We start from the raw sequence: 22,243 nt of genomic DNA on the forward strand, positions 1-22,243 counted from the left end.
TGTGGTGAGGAGGCTGCACCTCTGTGGTCCCTCCCAAGAATCCATCACCCCAGTCTAAGCATGAGAAAAACACAAGTCCCAGTAGACGGACAGCATACAAACTACCTGACCCATCCTCGTCAAAACTGTCAAGATCACTAAAAGAAGGCACGTCCGAGCATTCGTCACAGCCCAGAGGACCCCGAGGAGGTCCTGAGTGGAGTCCTGGAAGAGAGAACGGGTGAAATCGTAATACAGTATGGAATCTGGTTCACGGTCGTGGACCCGTGTTTTCCCTTACTTTTGACACATTCACCATGGTGATGTAGAATGTCCATACTGAGATTCTGGGAGAAGACTACACAGGACCTCTCTGTGCCCTTGTACAATTTTTCTATGAATCTAAAACTGCTCTAAAAAGAAAAACTTATTTAAACAAACAAGCCAACAGAAGTGGGGTGGGATCCAGAGGCGTCTGGACACAGGGTCACGCTGGGGGTGGGTTGGGCAGGTAGACACGGCAGGGGCCCCAGGTGCAGGGATGCCCGTGTCTGCAGGGGGATGGAGATGTCCACGCAGGAACATGGACTCCCCCTGAGCCAACTCTGTGCTGGAGGAAGCCCCTCTGTGTCTGTCCCATCTGCGTCCCTGGAGTCATTTCAGGCTGTACCCTGTCAATTATTGATCACAGACGTACGGCTCTTCTTAGAAGGTGAGGAGTCCTCAGAGCCACCTGCTCCAACCATCTCATATAAGGAAGGGAAGCAACAAGCAGAGCGGAAGCAACAAGCCCACGCTTGGACCAATCTCGAACAGAATTGTTCCCACTGTGCCTTGTTTCAGAACCAGCTGATGACAAGCCCAAGAGCAGCCATCGCAGGTGGGGGTCTTCCTCAGTCATCCAGAGCTGGGGCTGTACATGGGGTGCTTGTCACTGCCAGTGGCAGGGCTGGGACAGGCTGGCCACCTGTCGGACGCCTCTCGGGTCCTGTCCCTTCCTGGAGGTTCTGGGATGCTTCTGGGCTGTGCAGACTCAGGGCTCCTGAGTGAACTTCCGGCCCAGCCCCAGTGTTCCAGCAAGTGGATGCCAGCTGCTTGCAGGAGGCAGCCCTGCAAACTTCTTGCTCAGAGAAAAGTGCACCCTTAAGTGGAAGAGATGCCTTTGTCTCCCTTAATTGACAGTGATTTTCTTCAGTGAAGAAAATACATAGAAGGTATTGAATTGAATCTCAATTTGCTGAATCTTATTAAACTGTTCTTGGGGAAAAAAGATTTCAATAAAAATTTAAAAGGGAGAGAAAAAGTCTGCAAACTAGAGAATAAAGTGAGATAGAGCAGTAGTTCACAGCTCAGGAGCAGTCAGGTGGGGGTGTCTGGGGGCGTTTGTTCTTCCTTTGAAAGTCTGGGCTGGGGCGCTGCCGAAGGGGAGCCGTCTGTCACGGCATAGACGCAGCAGCCGGGCACTCAAGCAACGCTCGTGTGGACGAATCTGACGTCTCAACTGCACGTTCATTGCCGAGGCCGGCTCTGGCCCCAGCATCCTTTCTTTCCTCCCACCTGCCAGAGGTCGGGAGCAGGATTAGGGTGCAATGCAGTGCACCCCAAGTCTGTCTGCTCACTATCCGGGCACACATTACCTCTTGAGATCTAAACCACACACCCTGAATCCACCTCTTTAAAGTGTAGAGGGCAGTGGTTTTAGTGTATTTTAATGTATTCACAAGGTTGTGCCACTGTCGCCACTATTAATTCCGGAACATTCTCATCAGCCCTAAAGGAAACCTTGTAACCATTAACAGTCACTCCCTCCCCATCCCCCCAGCCCCCACTCCCAACCCCTGGCAGCCACCAATCTACTTTCTATCCCTGTGGATTGACAGATTCTGGGCCTTTCATGTACATGGAATCGTACAACCTGTAGCATTTTGTGACTGGCTTCTTTGTAACGTTTTCAGGGTCCATCCACGTGGTAGGGTGTATCAGCACTTCTTTCCTTTTTGTGGCCAGTTAATGTTCCACTGCAGGGCTGGACCATGTTTCTCTACCCGCGCATCAGTTGATGGCCGCGGAGGTCGTTTCTAGTTTCCTCTGTCATGGATGATGCTGCTGTGAACATCCGTGTGCACGTTTTGGTACCCAGGAGTGGAATTTCTGAGTCCACTGGTAACTCTCTGTCTTTGAGTTACTTCCAAACTGTTGAATGGCTGTACCATTTCACATTCCCGCCAACGATGCACGAGGCTTCCCGTCTCCCCACATCCGCACCAACCTTAGAACTGTCTGTCTTTTTGCTTGGAGCCATCCTCGTGGAGGTGAAGTGGTGGCACTTGCGTAAGGGGTCTGTGTATGTCTCAGAGTTTGGGGGGAGCGGATCCCACCTCGGCCTGCACGTGGCCTGGCCTCCTTGGCACGTCACCCAGCGGCCCTGAGGGGTAGTGGTGTTCTCAGCAGGGCCCTCGGCGGCCTCAGAGCCTCCCCTGCAGACGTGCGGGGTCCTCTGTCATCTCGAGAAATGCCTTCCTGGGTGAGAGGATCTGGGAGTGGTCCTCCGAGACCCTCTTCATCATGAAACGAGTGTGGAGTTGGGGGCGTCCCAGCCTTGTCTCAGCAGTGTCAGAGGGACACTACAGACTGCTCCTGGGGTCCCACCTGTTTTTAGGACCAGCTGGAGGGATGAGGAGTGGCCACTTGCTGCCCATCACGTGGTCCTTGCAGATGTGGCTCAATCCCCTCGCACCAAGATGCATCTTCACCCCAGGGTGCCCCCCACATGAGGCCAGGAAGGTGCAGATTGCACGTAGGAAAAGCAGGCCTGGTGACAGAGCAGAGGGTTTGGAGCCTTTGGCCCCTGTAAAGAGACCAGTGATGGGTCCCCTGCAGGCCATGGAATCAGCCCTTGGCCTCCCTGTGGGGAGGGCTGTACCCCCACCCCACCCACCGGGGTCCTGCATGTCCTGGCTGCTGGGGCGGGTGGAGCCTCTGTCCTGACCTGTTCAGCTGCCCTCCTTAATTTCCCTCTGTGAACAAATCCACCACCTTTAAAAGGAAGAAACTGGACTTGAAGAAGAAAAACAAATCCCGCTCTCCCCACTGTTGGGATGGATTGGCTTTTTTGCATAACAGCTGGGTGGCGTGGAAAAGAGGGGTTTCCATGGTAACCAATGACAGCTCATGATTGGGGGGAAATGGCAGAAATATCCTGCATGTGAAGTTACGCGGGGCAAGCAGGCACAGGCTCAGGCACTGCTGTTTTAATTTCCTGGGGTGACGTTGCTCCAGGTAGTGCTGGCAGGCAGGTTTGTGTGTGCTGCTGTTCATTCAGCCTGCCTGGTGGGGCCTGGTAGTACCTGGTGGGGTCTAGTGGTGCCTGGTGGGGCCTGGTGAGGCCTGATGTGGTTGTGATACCTGGGGGTGTCTGGTGAGGCCTGGTGAGGTCTGCAGGTACCTGGGGAGGCCTGAGGGTTCCTGACAGTACCTGGTGGGGCCTAGTGGTGACTGGTGGGTCTGGAGAGACCTGGTGAGGTGATGGGACCTGGTGGTACGCTGTGAAGCCTGGGGGTACCTGGTGAGGCCTGGGGATGCCTGATGGGCCCTGGTGGTACCTGGTGAGGCCTGGGGGTACCTGGTGAAACCTGGTGATACCCTGTGAGGCCTGGGGGTTCCTGGTGGAACCTGGTGAGGCTTGGGTCTGCCTGGTGGGGCCTGATGGTACTTGGTGAGGCCTGGGGTACCTGGTGAAACCTGGTGATACCTGGTGAGGCCTGGCGGTTCATGGTAGTACCTGGTGAGTCTTGGGGCTGCCTGGTGGGGCCTGATGGTACCTGGTGGTACCTGGTAAGGCCTGGGAGTGCTCAGTGGTGCCTGGTGGTGCCTGATGGGTCCTGGTGAGGCTGGGTGGTGCCTGATGGTGGCCAATGGTGGCCCCCAGGCCGAGGCACCACACCTACTGGAAGCAGCATCTCATTTCCTTGAGGGCTGGACTCGTGTCCAAATGTTCAGAGAGGTGGGAGAACTTGAGCTTCTAAACCACCCACCCTCACTGAGCCACCTGCGGCCACAGAGGAGCTGCCCTTGGTGTGCGCCTGGGGGGACCTCGCGCTGACCTAAATCTCTGTGTGCAGTAAGGCTGGCCGCGTCCCGGCACCGCACAGGGCTGACCGTGCAGAGAAATCGCACACCGGCAGCCCCTCAGTACAGAGGCATTAGCATAATGAGCTATTCCTAATTTCTGCAGCCAAGCGCTTTCGTTCTGATTAAAAAACTGGGGCCTTGTTATTTGGGGATTCATCCTTTTTGGCAATGAGTGCTGATTAATACAAGTGTCTCCCTTTCGACCTGCTGACGGCCGGGGCACAGCGCGTTGCTAGTGTCCGTGAGGGAAAGGTCAGCCCCAGGCACGTGGACACACTCACTCACTCATACACGGACTGATTTAGTCCCTTTTGTTCACGTGACACCCCTCAAAGAAAACCTGCCAGACTCCACTTCCACAGGCCCGGTTCCGAGCAGGGTTTCGGGCTGGCGACTCAGCGCTCCGAGTGTGCTCATCCACCCCCACCCACGACGCTCCCGCAGTTCTGGCTCAGACGTGACCTTGGTGATGAGCTCGGACTTTGAAGGGCGCCTGTCCGCAGCCCTCAGTTATCTAAGCCGGTGGGACAGCGTGTGCGCCGGGTCCCCCCACCCTCTGCGCGGCCACATCCCCAACCTGCCGCTGGAGCCACCTGGCTCCCTCCTCCCGGGGCCCAGCGCGTGCTCAGCCCCTCCGCCCTCACCAGGCTCCCCATGCTGAGAAGGCCGACGACAGGGCTTCCAAGGGCACCTGCGCAGGAGGTAAATGTCAGCACAGCACGCGCTTGGGCAGAGGTGGCACCCTGATGGACTTTGGGCTTCCCAGCAGCACGTCTCTGTTTCCTGAGCGAGATGCAGGGAGGCACAGTCAGCAGCTTCCCCGTGTGTGTGCAACGGTGTTCGAGCCCACGAGCCTGCTTTCAAATAGGCACATTCGACTGAGATACCAGTGGGGGGAGAGGGTGGGGTCGACACACAGGACCCACCCGGAGCAGTAGATGCTGGGACTCTGTGCCCCACGTGAAGCCCACAGGCTGAAACCCCTGTCCCTGCAAACCTCAGGACCGGCGGCTGCAGGCTTAGCATCACCCACCTCGGGCCGGGAACTTCTGTGACCCGGAGGGAAGTGCCGGCCCTTGGAGCCAGGGCGCGGACCGCGTTCAGGACCTGCCGTTCCCTCCCTGGTGCCCTCTTGGTGCCTCTGTTTTATTCTGGGTCAAAGCAAAGCAGGGGCGGGTGGCCCGTGGGGTCACCTCTTTCGCTGACAGATGGGGGCTTTGGAGACGCGGTTTCCTTCCTGTAAGTAGACTCTGTCGGCAGCTGGCCACGCGAGGGGCAGGCTCCTTGGAGGTGAAGCCGGGTCCTGAGCGCGTGCGGCTGGGCCTGTCCTTCCAGGGTGCTAACAGACCGCACTCGAGTCGGCCTTTGCAGGGAACTAATGAAGGGTGCCGTTCCCCTTTTGAAGCTGGGATTAGCGCTGGTTACAGGAAGAGCGTTTCCCAGTCCCGGTGGCGGGTGGAGGGAGCCCCCCGGGCGGAGGCGCCGCACTGATGCTCTTCTCTCTCTCCCACGCAGTTCCATGTTCCTCCGCTGGCCCGGCTGCTCCCTAGGAAGCCATGCTTGGATCCTCATAGCCATGTTTCAGCTCGCCCTGGATCTGCCCGCGTGTGAGTCCCTGGGCCCGGGCCCCGAGTTCCGACTGCTGCCCCGGCCGCCCCACCGGCCGCCCCGATTGTGGAGTTTTAAGAGCGGACAGCCCGCCCGGGTCCCGGCGCCCGTGTGGAGCCCCCGGCCGCCCCGCGTGGAGCGCGGTCACGGTCACGGGCAGATGCCGAGCCCCCGGGCCCGACGGGCACACAGACCCAGGGACCAGGTGGCCGCCCTGGGGCCCAAGGCGGGGCTGGCTAAGCCCCCAGCTGCTGCCAAATCCGGCCCTGCCCTGGGCTCCTCCTCCCCCTCCTCCTCTTCCGCGGGGGGCAGCGGAGCCCCCGCAGACCAGCAGGCCCTCCTGCGGCGGGGGAAGAGGCACCTGCAGGGACCCGCTTTCAACAGCTTTGACTTCCGAGGCAGCAGGCCCACCACGGAGACGGAGTTCATTGCCTGGGGACCCACAGGGGAGGAGGAGGCCCTGGAATCCAACACGTTTCCGGGCATTTACGGCCCCACCACGGTCTCCATCTTCCAAACACGGAAGACTACTGTGGCCACCGCCACCACCACCGCCACAGCCACCACGGCCACCTCCGTGACGCTGCAGACTCAGGGGGTCACTGAGCCCCTGGACCCCAGGAGTAGAAAACCAGTTGGGGTAAGCACAACGGAGCCTTCCACCAGTCCCAGCAGAGACAGTGGCAAAGACAGCAAGCCCCCGCGGGTTCTGGGGGAGACCTCAGGTATGCCCACCTCTTTTCTGGTTGGGGTTCGGTTGGGGGGATGCTTTGGGGGGGTGTGGCTTAGGGATGCTGAGCCGTGCCCGGGTGATGTTACTCTGTGGGACTCTCCATTTCCCAGAGGGGAGCCTAAAGCCAGGGCCCCTCCGGGAGAGATGGGGCGCTGTGTGTCCGTGAACTTGCACATGTATATATCCTGGCAAATCTGGGTTGTGCTCTACAAGGCGGGCCAAGCCCTTCCAGCCGATGGAAGGGAGAAGGGAGAGGGTCTCTCCTTGGAGGTGGCCCAGAGGTGGGCACTGTACCCGCCCTGCCTGCGTAGGGGTGTCTGAGCCCCATCAGACACAGAGTGGCATCTTCCCGAGTGGCAGAACTTCAGCTCCTGGGCCCGCCCGGAGTCAGATGTGGGCACATCTGCTGACGGAGGCAGGGTATGTGGCGTCTTCAGAAAACATCAAGAGTGTGGCCCTACGGAGGGGCGACTGCCAGACCGGCCCAGAAATAGGAATTACCTTAAACAGCAGCAGAGCCTGAGGCCAGGCGTCAGGAGGAGCTTCCTGTGCTTTGCAAACTGACTCAGGCTGGGGAATGTCTTGTTCCCGAAGATGGGTTAGGAGGTGTCTGGAGGATGGAGAGCAGACAAAGGGCTTTGGTTCTTCTGCCTGTGTCATTCTAGGTACGTGTAGACAGTTAGCATTCCTTGGCTTTGAAATATCATACTGCATCGTTGCTTTGTTTTTCTTTCTCCTGTAACTCCTGCAATTGCTTCGAAAGAAGTAGCTCTTGCAAATCTGCCAGGCCAAAGCTTGTCGTTTCACTGGTAGCCCCTCTGCATATACCTGGCTTCAGGCTGGCCAAGGGACAGCCCAGAATCCTGGACCCCTGTGCTCCTACTCGCTGCCAGCAGCCTTGGCTTCTGTGAATGGGCCATGGCCCCAAGCCCCACTGTGACTCCCAGGTTTACAGATTGGATCCGTGCAAGTACATCCTAGACTAGCAGCCATATTCGCTGACTTGCAAAACAGGATGGAAGTTCCAGGGCATGAGCACAGAGGGGAGGGGTCACCATGCAGCCTCCTCCTTCCTCGGCTTGCTTCTCCACTTCCTCAGGGTTTGGACCTGATGCGGGTCCTCTTCAGAACCCAGAGGACAAAGAGAACTGCTCCTCAGGGTCCCTCTGCAGCCAGGTTGCCACGCTGTCACTTGCACTCTGTGTGCGCACCAGATTTTGCATCCCAGCCAGCAGGCAGGCTATGGTCAGTAGTTGGACAGGTTTCCATGGAGTGGGTGGCTTTTGTTCCATGACCTACTTCCTTCCTTCACCTGGACAAGAGAACTGCAGTTTTTATTCTGAGCGATTCTTCCCTAGAGAGCAACACATCTATGGAGGCAAAGCCAAGCTCCATCTCAATGCTGGGGGCCGGGGACCAGGGACCAGGGACCGGGATGGAGGCTGTGAGCTTGGAAGCATCACGAGAGAGGGTCTGCAGGGCTGTGCCTCGGCTGTCTCCCACGTAGACCCCCTTCTGGAATCTACAGACACTCAGAGCCTGACTTTCATCCTCTTCATGCCTGGCGCCCAAGAGCAGTTTACAAAGCATTCGTTTTTACCTCAATAAACTGGCAGGCCGTCATCATAATAGAATTTAGTGGTGCATTTACTTATTGTCATCTCCCCTGCCTACGTCACTTACTATATAGACATGGATGAGAAAACGAGTTCCCATTTCTTCCAAATTACATTTGCTATTACTAAAGTTAAACGCCCGGGACTGCATTATAAGGCTTAGCAAATTAATTCACAGTACATTGGATATTGCTAATCCAACTTGACAGATGCTAATCTTGGAAAAGATTTATGGTTCTTCATAATATAATCTGGTGCTAGATTAATTTGTTTAGCACAACAAATTTAAAAGGGGGAAAATATGTGTGTTTGCTTCTAATGCAGAGAAATGTTCATTCTGGGAAGTGATGCTGGATGCTCAGAGAGGGCAGCCAGAGGTCCTCAGCTTCAAGTTCAAGGTGAAGAAAGAGAGGAAATGCTGGGGTGATTCCCCTTACCAGTTCATCAAAGTTCAGCGGGTCCTACATAAGTGACCCAATCCCGGGGGCGTTGAGAGCCCAGGCAGGGGTCCTGCAAATCCCCTTAGTCATCAGATGCATACCTAAGCCCTCTGACTCATTGGAGTATGAGCGATACTCACACTTCTCCAACAGGATTTAAGGCAGCAAGGGTGGTCTTGGGGATCCCAGAGCTGTGGTCTGGGGGGTGTGGTCACCGCGGTGAGCGGTACATGCTTCCAGGCTGCAGATCTGTGTGTGAATCTGGACTCTGCTGCACGTAGCTAGGTGACTCTGGGAAAGTTCTTGTCTCTCTTGGTTACATTTTCTTCATTTATTAAAGCTTAGAAATATCTCTCCTACATGGTTGCTGTGAGGCCTCAGTAAATCAACCCTGAGTATGCAATGCGGTGCCTGGCAACTAAGAATCCTCCATCCATGCTGGTTGTTTTTATACCCAGCAAGAGTGACTCCATGGAGAGGGTTACAGGTGTCAAGGGCAAACAAGCCCATATTTGCCCACTCACAGCTGTGGGGGGAGGGGGGCGGGGCACTCCAAAGTCTGGAATTAAGGCTTTAAGAAGTGATATGAAGAATTCGATGTCAGTTCTATTGTCCAAAGAAGTGTGTTTGGAATCAGATCTGGGAGCTGTTTTATTTTTGCTTCTGTAGAGACGTGTTTAGAAGGGGAATGTCTAAACATTCCTGTCTGTCCATAGCACAGGCATTGGTGGCTGTAGAAAGGGCAGGTGGCTGATGGTTTGGGGCACTCTGAACTCTGTCAGGAGCTAACATTATATGGAAGAGCTGCTGGAATTGTCTAAGGGCCCCTCTTGCAGGAATCATGCTCCACGTACGTTGGTTGGGAAATCTCTCCTAGTTTTTGTGTGGTGGTTAAGAGGGCCACAGCCTGCCTGCCAATTCCTGGTTTCATTTGTATTAGCTGTGCAAACTTGGACAGCTTGCTTCTTCTTTGTGTACCCCAGTGGGAATTACAGAATTAACCATCTCATCATGTTGTAAAGATGAAGTGACATAGTACAGGCCAGGTGCTCAGTGCCTGGCACATAACGGCTCCTCAGGATGTGTTTGCTGCTGTTAATATGATAATGATGATGGTGATGCTGGTGATGTTGGTGATGATGGTGGTGGTGGTGATGGTGGTGATGATGGTGGTGATGGTGGTGGTGATCATGGGTGATGGTGGTGGTGGTGGTGATGGTGGTGATGGTGGTGGTGATGATGGTGGTGATGGTGGTGATGATGGTGGTGGTGATGGTGGTGGTGATGGTGGGTGATGGTGGTGGTGATGGTGGTGGTGGTGATGATGATGGTGGTGATGCTGGTGATGGTGGTGGTGATGGTGGGTGATGGTGGTGATGATGGTGGGTGATGGTGATGATGGTGGTGATGGTGGTGATGGTGGTGATGATGGTGGGTGATGGTGGTGGTGGTGATGATGGTGGTGGTGGTGATGGTGGTAGTAATGGTGGTGATGGTGGTGATGATGGTGATGATGGTGGGTGATGGTGGTGATGGTGATGATGGTGGTGATGATGGTGGATGATGGCGGTGATGATGGTGATGGTGATGATGGTGATGGTGGTGATGGTGGTAGTAATGGTGGTGGTGATGGTGTTGATGGTGGTGGTGATGGTGGTGATGGTGGTGATGGTGGTGGTGATGGTGGTGATGGAGATGATGGAGATGTCAGTAATTATGATGATGGAGTTGATGGTGCTCGTGGTACTGGTGATGGTGGTGATGGTTACAATAATGATGATTATTATCCTTGTGATGATTTGCTGTCATTGGCTTGCTGCTCCATGGTGAGGTCATTTGATGAGGTCCCACGCTCTCATCCCTGACCTTGGTGCTCTGAGCAGAAGTGTAGATGAGGCTTAGCCAGGAACTGCTTGGGATGGAAAATCACCTGGCTCAGGTTCACCGAGGTGTTGAGCTCCAGCCTCACGCGCTGCTGGCAGAGGCTGAGTGTCAGACAGTCAGCAGTTCGCCTGAGGTCGGGAGAAGGGGGCTCCCCACAGCGAAGTGCTTTCCTCCTGTGACAGCTCTCATGTTGGTCATGTTCTGAGTCTGGAATCACAGGGTCTCCCGGGAAAAAAACGGGAAGTAATTTCCCAGGCTCTAATCTTAAAGCTCGTAAAGGGAGCTGTGGGGATTTTAAGCCAGCTGGTTTCAGGCCTCGCATTTGCCCATTGTGGGATCTCTTGGGCGCTTGGCCTGCAGTCTGTGCTCAGTAAAGATTTCCTGAACCTGATGGTCCTCAACCCTGCCTTCTGGCCCCTGGCCCCTGGTCCCTGCCTGCAGAGATACATCTGATGCTTTCCCCACCAGCCGTGTTCACAACTCTGCAAAAGTGCGCTGCCCAAGGTCCCCATTGTCACTCAAGATTTGTCCCCATTTGGATCAATCACGGATTTGTGACATCCAGCAGCTCAAGCATGCGATGGCTCAGATGTCCTCCCAGTTCTGCCTGGTAATTTTTACATTGGAATCCACTCATGCGTTTCCAAGGATGATTTCCAGGTTGCTTTGTCCTTGTCACCAGGGGACCTTCAGTGTTCTCTTGGTGGGACGGGCTGGTTTCATCTGCTCTTGCCCTGACGGTCAACTGACCTGAACCGGGAGGAGGGAGACCTTGGGATCAAGTCCCATGATGATGGAGTAGTTTCTAAGTGCCAGGATCGGAGGAGAAGGGAGCAGAAAGCAGATGTAACAGAGAGAGACGTGCTCCTCTCCTTCTGTTTAAAGCCACGATGGCGGTTTAAATGCTGAACCCCTTTTAATTAACTTGCTGGGTGTTTGCTACCAGGGAAATGAATCTGTCCTTAATTTAAAGATATTTGAAGCAAATGACTCATGAACTTCAAAAGTTTTGAGTGGCTTAATTGGGATAAGAGCATCAACGAACAAATGAGCATGTGGAGCTTTCCTAAACATCCTAAACTCTGTAGACGGCGAGGCTGATCTTTGGGGCCTTCACCGGGGCTTCCCGGATGGATGCAGTGTGGCACGTCCTGCCGGCTGTGGTTCCGGAGGGTGATCCGTCCTGGCCACAGGTGGGATCGTGTGTGTGCTGACGGCTCTGGGACCCATGCAGCCTCCCGAGCACTCCCCTGCTTTTGCTGAGCAAAGCTGTGTTCACACCAAGTGGATAAATGAGATCTGACTCATTAAAGCCGGCCTTGGATTCTCCTGGAGCTGGCTCCATCACCAGTTTCCTTTCATTCCCTTCACATGCTTCCTGCTCCAACTCATTGCATTTAATGCTTCTTGAGCTCTTTGTTCCCCCAGGGCCTCATTCCTCTTCTAAGAGCACGTTGGAATCAGAAGGTTCTTTAATTCTTGGGCAACCATGGTGGCCGTCCATCCTCCTGCGCTTTCTACTTGGGAGCCGATGCCCTCCAGGCCTCCCAGGCTGTTGTCCTCCCCAAGCCCTCGGGAGCTGCAGGCAGAGGCCTGAATTGATGCCTCCTCTACCTGGAAACCAGTGTCCTCTAAGGGTGGGTGCCAGCGGGGCTGCCGGGGATCCAGGGCTTGGGGGGCTGCAGGAGACACCCCGCAGGATGCCCCTCCCCTCCACGGGAACTGCACGCACAGATCCGTCTGATATATGGTGGATTGAATTTATGGTTTCACCCCCTCACAGGGGAATGATTCTAAGCATTATGATTAAGTATTAGAAAGAACGTCATTTTTAGAGTTTCTATTTGACTTTGTTAAAAGAACTGGTCTCGCAGTTTCTGGCTTCTGATCAATTGTGCAGCAAACCAACTCCTTAGTTGACATCAAATGCCACGCCTCAGGGCGGAGAGGAGCCAGAGGATGGAAAACCCATCCCCGTGTCCTCTTTGCAAGGAGTTTAAAAAACCTCTTTGGGAAAGCCAGACAGGGAAGGGCATGAAAGGGACAGATGACAGTTAAGGACGTGAGAGGAAATGTCACAAACAGCACGTAGGCAATAGCTCAGTTGTAATTCTGGAAACACTGATCGGGGAGGAGGGGTGAATAAGGAGAGTCCTGACGGATGGGGAGGGTGAACAGGGGCAGGGGGCAGGGAAGCCAGTGCTGCTGGAAGCCCAGAGGCCTGCCTGGTAGAGGGAGCCAGGGTGGGATGGTGGGGGGACCCCGGGGCTATCTTCTCGCCTCTAGAACGGGAGCTGGGAGAGAAAACCCTTGGGGCCCCTGGTCCAGCTGAGGCCTGCCACAGCAACATGAGAGGCGTGTGTCCTTCTGCCGAGCGCCAGGCGGCCTTGGTGCTGCTTCCCTCCCATTTTGTCATCAGTGAGAGGAGGGCCCTGGAGAGCTGTTGACCCCCCCACTTACAGCATCAACAGCCTGCCAGCAGGGGGGTGGGGGGGCGGCAGGCAGCGGGCCCAGCAGCTCCCGGGCGCAGGCAAGCTCTGGTGCGGGTGCCGAGGACTGGGGTTCAGAGCTGCCTTTGGGGTGAGACGTCGCCCCTCCTTTCCCCCCGCCGCCTCCAGCCCAGGTGTGGTCCTGGGGTCCAGTGATGACTCACGTGAAAGGGCCCACTTGAGTACACCTGGGGGAAGAAGCAGTGCCCTCACCTCTGCAGCAGGTAGGTTCCCAGCGAAGCTCAGGGCCCCCCAGAGCTCCCTGCCCAGTTCCGGAGGCTCAGCCCCAACTGTGGGGTGATGGACGTGCCACGTGGTCAGACGGGGAGACCGGCCTCAGGTCTTTGCTTCTGATGTGGTTCAGCGACTCCCTGCCCTGAAGTCCATTGTTAGGGGGTGATGATCGGCGTTAGTCGAGGAGGAAGCTTCCCTTTCCAGAAGTTTCCTTCAGCAGCAGGGATGCCGAGTCTGTCTGGGGAGCCATGTGGGGGATGAAGATGGGGCCGACCGGGAGAGCCCCTTCCTTGACCGGACCTGCCCCAGGCCCTGGCCGCTCACCCGTGAGCCAGTGGCGTGTCCTCGACTGTGCACGTGACCTCGGGGAGTCCCGGCTTCCCTGCCTGCAGGACTGGGCAATGCTTTCCATCTCGCAAGGCCGTCTTGAGACTTGACTGTGTTGTCCCCCTGCCCCCCCGGGGGAGCACTGAGCTCACAGCAGTGCCGGGGGCAGCGCTGATGTGATGCTGTCACCTCCCTGTGTGGCTGCCTTGGGGGATGGAACGGTGCCAGTGCTGGGAAAGTGCTACTTATTGTGTGTCCTTCAAACGCTCCCCGAAGATTTTGAGATGAGGACATGCAGGTGCCCGGCCAGCACTGTTCTAGTTCTTCTGTGAGCTTTCTCTGCCCTGGAAGGCTTTTGGTGGCCAGACCTAGCCCTGGAAACCCAGCGGAACCCCCAGTGAGCCACGTCAGCAGCCCCGTGTGTGGTTTGGGGGGCATCGGACCTGGGGGAGGTCGTGAGCTAGCGCGTCCTCTGCAGGAGGACAGCCTGCTTCTCTCCAGTCCCCTGCCCCACCCCGAACACAACCCTCCCTCAATAAGAGCCCAGGGAATGTTGTACTTTCCTTTCTCCAAGCTCAGCTCCCATCTCCTTGTTCTCAAAAGTCACCCCTGGGGCAGGGGTGGTGCTGATGCTGACGGAGGCTCAGTCATCCCATCCAGAGTAGGGGCGGGCAGGTGGGCCTGGACCCAGCTCTCCTCACCCCTGGGTCGGGGTCCTTTCCATGACTCCGGGGGGGCCCTCCCCACCACATGCCACTGTTGCCTGTAGCTTCAGGACATCCTGAGTGGGGGCCCTAGGTCCAGGAGGAAGCTGATTGCCTTATCCACTTGGACATTCTGGGCCCATGTGTGAGGTCCAGTAGTGAAAGAACCTTCCTTGTCCTCTTGGGCCTTCAAGAAGCTCCAGTGGGGAGAGGGGGGCTCTCCACCAGCAGAGCCCAGGCCAGGGTGGGTGGAAGGTTCAGATGCACACACGGTGTGATTTCCCACGCTACCCGGGAAAGGCCAGCAGCTTGGGCTCCGGCCAGGACTCCAGAGATGTGTCCTGAGGCCGAGGGCAGAGCCCCAGAGGGACGCACACGTGGGTCCCCTTCTATCCCTACCTCCACTCGAAGGAGGACTTTGGTGTCCTGCGTGGAGATGGGGCAGGAGGAACCACCCCAGGGGACAGAGGCAGCTGGAGAAAGCTGGGCTGGGCGGAGGCTGCCGGGGAGGGGGCAGAAGAAGGAAAGGCTGGGGCTTTAGGGCAGGCCCCCTGACCCACCCAGACGCAGGGCCCGAGTACCTAACATGCATCTGCTAATGCTCCCTTAACTCACTTTCATAGGAAACATAGCCTGCCGAAACCAGTGGTTCTAAACCCTCATGCGGTGCCCTGACTGTGACTAAAAGGAACACGAAGGAAGGTTACTTACGATAAAGGCTGGTCTGTGCACGTCTTCACTGGGAGGTGTAAGGAGGTGCTCAAAGGCTCGCCCCACCCTCACCCCTGGGGCATCACCAGGAACTTGATGCCAACACTGGAGCTGAGACACCTGTGTCATCTGGGCCTTGAGGGCAGGTGACTTTCTGAAATGGTGAACAGCTCTCTGTAACCTTGGGGACAAAAATAATACAGCTTCCTTTGGATGCGCTTGGCGGCTGCGGTCTGGGAAACCTCGGTGCTCCTTAAAATCACGCAGACCACACTGGGTCTGCACAGAGCCGAGGAGGCTCTCCAGGCTCAGAGCGTTTAGAGCCTGAATGTGCGGCAGGGCGTTCGCGTCACACAGGACAGAGGGCAGTCGGGGAGCACGTCTGCCCCCGCTCTGCAGGGCAGGTAGTGTCGCGGCCTTACTCGGCTGATGCCGGAGCATCCGGCTGCAGTCCTAGACATTCCAGAGGCAGCCGTGCACCCGGTGAGTCCGGCCTCGCCCTCGCCACTCACAGAAGGGCCGGCTTTCTCCTGTGTGTGAGTCCTGGGGCTGCAGCAACAAAACACCCCAAACTGAGGGGCTTAAAACAACAGAGGTTCACTCTCTCCCAGTTCCGGAGGCCAGAGGACCAAAACGAAGGTGTGGGCAGGGCTGTGCTCCCTCCCGAGGCTCTAGGGGAGCATCCTTCCTGCCTTTGCCAGCCGCCGGGGGCTCCGGTGTCCTTGGCCTGTGGCTGCATCCCTGCAGTCTTGGCCTCGTGTGGCTTATGCTCTCTGTGCCTGTGTCCCTCCTTACAGGGACATCTGTCATTGGATTTAGGGTCCGCCCTGATGATCCAGGTGGGTCTCATCTTGTGACCCTTCACTTAGTCACATCTGCAAAGGTCCTTTTTCTGAATAAGGTCATATTGACAGGCTCCAGGGAGTAGGACATGGCTTTCTCTTCGGGGGGCTGCGATTCAACCCACAACTATGGGAGGAGCTGTCATTAGCTCTGGGGGGGAGGGGCTTGGCAGTGCCTGGGGATTTTCTCCTGCAGAGCTGGGCAGAATTGCAGATTCTTCATCAGCCCCCAGGCCTGGCCGTGCGGGAGAGGAAGGCAGGCCTGGGGGTTGGGGTGGGGGGATTAGCTCCAGCCTCACTGCCCCTTCTCCACGAGGCCGGAGCTGCCCAGAGGCCCTGGGAGCCACTGGGGCTTGGAGAAAATGGAAGTTTCCTTTGTATAAAATGCTTTGTATAAACCGAGCTTCACAGACAGCTCAGAGGCCAAAACGCTTGAGCTCCACTGGCCTCGTCCTCAGTAGGTCATTATTCACTCACTTAATCATTCACTCCAAGTGTTTCTTGAGCACCTACTACGTTCCAGGTTCTGCAGTAACATCAGAAGACAATACACACATGGTCCCTATTCCCTCTGAGGGCAGTGGACAGACAGACACACACGTACAAACACAGATGAGGAAACTCCGGGTACGGACGTGTGCGAGGAGGGTGCACACAGGGTGGGGTGGGTGAGTGTGGCCCTGGAGGTGGGCCCCCCCACCCGAGGACCCGGATGATGAGAAGGAGAAAGTGACGGGGAAATGGAAGGTGGAGGCAAAGGGAACAGTGTGATGTGACGAGTGACCGTGGGGCTGTGGGGGGCAGGTCACAGGTATTGGGGTCGGGAAGGTCAGAGTGGTGGCCAGAGCGAGGTCTTGTGGTGCTTGGAGGTGGCCGTGAGGGCTCTGGGCTTTATCCTGAGTGTAGTGGGGGGGACAGAGTGCTGTGGCCCCACAGAGGACAGGCGTGGCGGGAGGACAGGAGTGCAGGTGATGGAGGGAGCCCAGCAGAGAGGTGAGGGTTGGGGTGGACGGACCTGCTGAGGAATCGAATGGGGAAGTGAGGAGAGAGGACAACCTAGAAGACCTCCAAGTGCTGGGTCTGAGCAACTTGCGTCTTCAGCCGAAAGTGGTGCCTCTGACTGAGATGGGGCAGCATGGGCGGGCACAGGTTGGACAGACTGTCAGTCTCTTTTGCCATGTCACGTTTAAGCTGAGCTGCGGTATGCGCTGGGCAGGTGGGGACATCTGCGGACTCCTGGACTTGTGAGTTTGCAGCTGGGGAAGGTCTGGCCAGGGGTGGAGACTCTAGAGCCCTCTGATGTCTGGGTGTGGGCAGCTGAGATCACCTGGAGGTAGTGTGGATGGCGGATGGCGTGAAGTGGGGATGGACACAGGGCCCTGGAGAGTCAGGGAAGCGTGAGGAAGAGGGGGGAGGAGGGGAGCAGGTGGGCGGCACATGGAGGCCTGGAGGTGGGGGGGAAGGGGAAGAGAAAGGAGTGAGGAGATGGGGACGGGGGAGAGGAGGGCAGCGGTAGGAGGAGGATGTGGTCCAGTGTCAGAGTGCCTGGGAGGCCAGGGAGACGAGAATGGAGGTGACTGTCACCCTTGTCCTGTGTCAGGTTGGATGATTGGCGGCTTGGTGAGAAGATACCCCACTGGACAAATTTGAGGGAGACAGGAGGCGAGCCAGTGGAGGTGGCAGGTGGAGCTGGAGATTTTGCGGAGTCTGGGCTGCAGGGGAGGGGGGAGAGTGGAGGGGGAGGACCACAGAGGTGACAGAGGACTTTGCTGTCTCGTTCTGCTGTTTTTGGTGGGGGAGTGTCCAGACACACTGCCTGCCAGGGTGAACGGTCCAGCAGACAATGAAAACTCATGTGAGGAGAGAGCAGGGATACTGTGGAGGCAACGTCCTTGAAGGACAGGGGATTGGCCTTGGTGGCTAGAGGCCGACGTCCGTGCTCAGTGGAGAAGGCGGATGAGTTGGGCTCCGGCAGAGAGTGGAGGTGATGACAGGAAGGCGGGTCTGGGAAGCCCTGCTTTTCCCAGTGACGACATCCCCCCTCGTCACTTGAGAACATGCGCTAGCTCTCTGAGGGGAACGCAGAGGAGGCCGAGGCCCTGCCCCTGCAGGTGGGGACAGACCTGGGCAGGCGCACACGGAGATCAGCTCAGATGCAGGGGGCCGTGTAAGCTGGTGGGAAGGAGGGGTCTGGGGGCACGTGGGCCTGAGCCTTCCAGGGGCAAGTGCAAAGGCCTCCCGGCAGGAGTGAGGCTGGGTGTGGGAAGAGCAGAAGGGGGGTGGGAGGCCGGAGCCCATGCAGGGAAGTGGGTAGGTGGTGGAGGTCCTGGTCAGGAGCAGGTTTGGATGTTTCTGGGAGAACTGCCCCCGCATGTGCAAGCCAGCTTCTGTCCACGCTGGCCTTGGCAATGACCTGAGCCCCACCTGTGCCCCCTCACTTGGTGAGGTGAGCGTGGCATCCTCACCTGATTACGTAGAGGGTGAGTGGACGTGGAAGAATACATCCCAGCTGCCACTCTGTGCCAACTCTGCACCCCCTTGCCCAGGGCCTCGCAGCCCCCACCTGCCCAGTCAAACTCACTCTTGGGAAAACATCACCAAGTTCACAGAGCCTCCTAGGCTCTTTCTGCTGCTTCCCACCTTCAAGCCGACGCAAACGTCAGCCCCTTCCAGGTGTGGGAGTCAGTTTGTCCTCTGTGAGAGCCTGTGCCCGAGGCTGGAGGCACTGCCAGGCCACAGAACAGCCGTCTGGGGCACACCCTTTAACAGTCTTCTCTAATCCACACCAGGACCGGCCCTGCTCCTGGCAGTCTCGGACCCAGACGTAGAAACGAGGTCCTCACTCTTCCCTCTGAGGCCCAGGTTTTATTGGAAATCACATTCTGCCCCCATGGGGACATGGGTGGACATTCAGGGTGTGTAGACCCAAGGCCTAGGGCTGGTGCTGCATTCAAAACAGTGGTCAGCGGTCAGCTGCCTCCTTGGCAAGACTGGGGCGAACCTCTGGCCAGTGGAGGGCTGACACATCAGTGGATGTCAGACTGGGCGCTGTTCCCAGAGGCTCAGGAGACAATGAGCCATCGCGGGTGATAGGATGCAAGCCCAGCTCCTCTGGTACCTTGGCAGGCAGCTGAGGATGGGCTGGTGCCTCCGTCCATTATTAGGAAACCTGAAGCATCCAGGCAATGAACGCACTCTAGTCTGCCCTGCCGCTGCCGTGGGTTTCCACGCGGTAGGCACTATGCAGGGCAGAGCCGTGCCTGGGGCAGGTGGAGGGGGCAGGAAGGCTCTACACCCCCGGGATATCCTGAAGACTCGCGCCCACAGTCCTTCTGGCTAGATCCCCAGGTATCAGTTCTTCCCATCTGCAGTTTATCCTTGGGACCTTGATCACCATCGGGACATTTAAAATCCCCATCCATCTGGCAAGGCGGACAGGCACCTTTCTGCTCCTGAGTTAAGAACCTGGCAGCGGGAGGTGGTGGGGGAGAGGAGGCCTCCTGGGGTCCCTCAGGAGAGGAAAACTTCATGAGGAGATGGATATTTCCAGGGGCTTGATGCCTCTCTCTGAACGGGCTGAGGCAGGGGCTACATTGTCAATTGAAGGCTGGCCTCATGTCTCATGGCCCATCTGGACCCATCACCCTGATGGCCATTTGTTTAGGCATTCACTTGTTCAACCCATTTACAGGAACCCAGGTTTCAGGCTGTAATAGTCAGCTATGCTTTGTAACAAAGCACCACATACTCAAGGGCTTAATCCCACCTACTTACTATGTCAGTTTCCGTGGGTTCTTCACTGGGTCCTCTGCTCGGGGTCTCATGGGCTCTGGGCTCCAGTGGGACCAGAGGTCTCCTGGTGCCTCCCATGCCCGGGTTGGGTGCTCATCTGGAGGCCCAGCTAGGGAAGGGCCCACGTGCAAGCTCATCCAGGCGTCAACAGAACTCACTTCCTCATGACCATGAGACTGACTCACTCAACTCCCCTGAAACATGGGTTTTAGCACCAGCTCTGTCATAGGAGCCACTTTCCTGGAAACGTCCATCTAGGGCCACATCTCCTCATGGAAATTTCCTTTCCACCTTGGGCCCAGCACACTCTCCTCCCCCAGCCCACCCTCCTGTGGGCTCTCTGTCATCAGAACCAGCCTCTCTGGGCCTGTCACCTCTGTCCTGGGGATCCCCGCCAGCCTCCCCATCAGCCCCTGACGGTCACGGGGCCTGCGGACCCCAAGGGTGCTGCCCCCACTCTCCTACTCCTTCTCACCATGCCCAGCTCGGAGCTCATTGTCATATTGTGTCCTGAGACAGAAATCACTGAAATAAATTACATGTCAACACCTAGAGATGGATCATTAATTAATACACTCAGCCATCACAGCTTCCCACCCATAAATAGCACCTCCAGTGAATGAGTACGTGGCCTGGCCTCTGACCTCATCGCTGATGAGTTCTCCCTCTTCTTGTGTCAGGGGAGCTGGTCAGAGCGGGAGGAACCCTCCACAGGGTCTATGTCCCCCTGGGTGTCACTACACTCACTGGGGCACTTGGGTGGTCCAGCTGGAGCATGCGGGCTGGGCCTCTCTTTAACTCAATGACATCTGCAAAGACTCTATTTGCAAATAAGGGAACATTCTGAGGTCCTGGGGGTTAGGACTCCAACAGAGCTTTTGTCAGGGACACAAGTCAACTCAAAATGCTTGTCAGAGGATTTTGGGTCCACCCAGATGATTTAGGATGATCTCATCTCGACATCTTTAACTGCAAAGATCCTTTTTCCAAATAAGATCACGTTCCCGGGTACTGAGGGTTAGGACGTCAGCATCTTTTTGAGGGGGCAAAGTTCAAACCTTAAAAGTACCCCCTTCTTTCTGTCCCCCATTGCCAACCAAATACAGCTCTTCTCTCCTGTCTGTGTGGCCCCACGAGAACGAATCCTTGAGGATGGGGGGGTGTTTGATAAGACAGCTGCGGAGGGAAGGGGCTCTTCATCCCTGAGAACAGAAGTTTCTGGAAGTTTTTCTTGACCACACATGGATGATTTAACGTCTTATTAGAGGAGGAGACGGGGAAGAAGTGAGGCAAGTCTGCAGCGTGTTTAGGGCAGAGATTCTTGTAAAGTTTGGTGTTGTTGTTGACTTGGGCTCTGGGGGAAGACACCGCAAGAGAGTTCTAGGTGGCAAGCTTGGCAGAGCTGTTGCAGAAGCCGGGATTAATCTGCAGCTCACCTAGCCTGGTGCCTGAAGAAGAAGCCGGGCGATGGGAAAGCACTTACCTTCCTCTTGATCTCATCTCATTTTTACAAAATTTAAAGACAAGCAAAAACACGAGCTGCTGCTTCTCCTGCTGGATACGTCGATTCCTGGATGGCATGCTGTGTGTTTCCCGCTGGTCCAGACAGTAGGAACGACGCGGGGCCTCCCCACTCTGCAGCTGGAGATGACACCACAGAACCTGAGGCCCCCCCTTTCAGGCCAGAGCCAGAGGGGAGGGCACATCCCCCCAGGAGGAAAACACCAGCCCTTGCTGAGCCCACACCTGCTGGATGGAAGCGGCCTCATCCTCCTGTAGATACAGGCATTTGGAGCATCTGTCAGGTGCAGGGTGGAGTTGGGCATCCAGAGGTGCACAGAGAAGAACAGACACTCCAGCCCCCCTCCCACGCTCGATCCTTGAGCAGTTCTCGTCCCCTCCCTGGCTGGATCAAACTTTGCCTGCATTCCTCCTTCTCCTTCAGGAGAGACTACTTCCTTTACCCTTGGGTACCTCTTCTTAGTCGCAATCATAGATTCAGCTCCCGAAATTAAAAGGAGATTGCAGATGCTTTTGCCTTGAGAACTTTGTATTGTTGTTGTCTTTTGAAGTAACTGAAGAGCTGACATTTGCTCAGACTCTTTCAAGATGTCATCTCTGGGGAAGAGCTGCAGGCTCCTCTTGGCATTTTAAGTTCCTCCTCACCCCCAGCCCCCACCCCCCGCCAAGAGCTAAGAAAAGTGCAGGATATCAAAGCATCCTGTTGTACACTTTAAATATATTTAACTTTGTCAATGATACCTCAATAAAGCTGAAGGAGAGGGAAAGTACGACGCAAGGCAGGCAGGCAGGCAGGCAGAGGGGCCATGGGCCTGGTCAGTTAGTCATGTCAAGTCAGCTTGAGAAGGGGGAAGAAGCAGGTGGTTTAAGGGACTGTGGCCCCGAAGCTTCGTTGGTGGCGTATGGAGGTCCACGGGGCAAGCTCACTGAGACACGGGGTACTGCTTGCGTGGGTTTCTGGAAGAACCAGCTTCTACAGGGTCCTGACCTCCCTGGGGCAAAGGCCTCTTAGTCTGGCAGCTTCTAGAAAAAAGCTGAAGCCAGGCTCTGGGATGGTGCCCTCCTCCCCCCTTCTCTTGGGTCCAATCCTTCCTGGGGGGCTGGGGTCCCAACATCTGCCAGGAAGGGGTCTGGGGGGCAGTCACCAGCAGCGTCCTCTCTATGCTGCCTTTCCCCCCAAGACCCCTCCCTGGAGGCCAGGATGCCCCCTTCTAATCTCGGCTATGATGGCA

The 22,243-nt window shown here is 56.5% G+C and overlaps 1 protein-coding gene across 1 annotated transcript in view; it reads left to right on the forward strand.

Annotated features, from left to right (window-relative positions):
* The window catches only part of AJAP1 (adherens junctions associated protein 1), a 113,921-nt gene that overhangs the window by 46,926 nt on the left and 44,752 nt on the right, over positions 1-22,243 (forward strand). The window contains exon 2 of the mRNA XM_057709774.1: positions 5,626-6,443. Within this exon, the coding sequence (XP_057565757.1) occupies positions 5,626-6,443 (818 nt within the window). The remainder of the gene's footprint in view (positions 1-5,625; positions 6,444-22,243) is intronic.

This window comes from Hippopotamus amphibius, chromosome 1, assembly GCF_030028045.1.
Source record: "Hippopotamus amphibius kiboko isolate mHipAmp2 chromosome 1, mHipAmp2.hap2, whole genome shotgun sequence".
Classification (NCBI taxonomy): Eukaryota; Metazoa; Chordata; class Mammalia; order Artiodactyla; family Hippopotamidae; genus Hippopotamus; species Hippopotamus amphibius.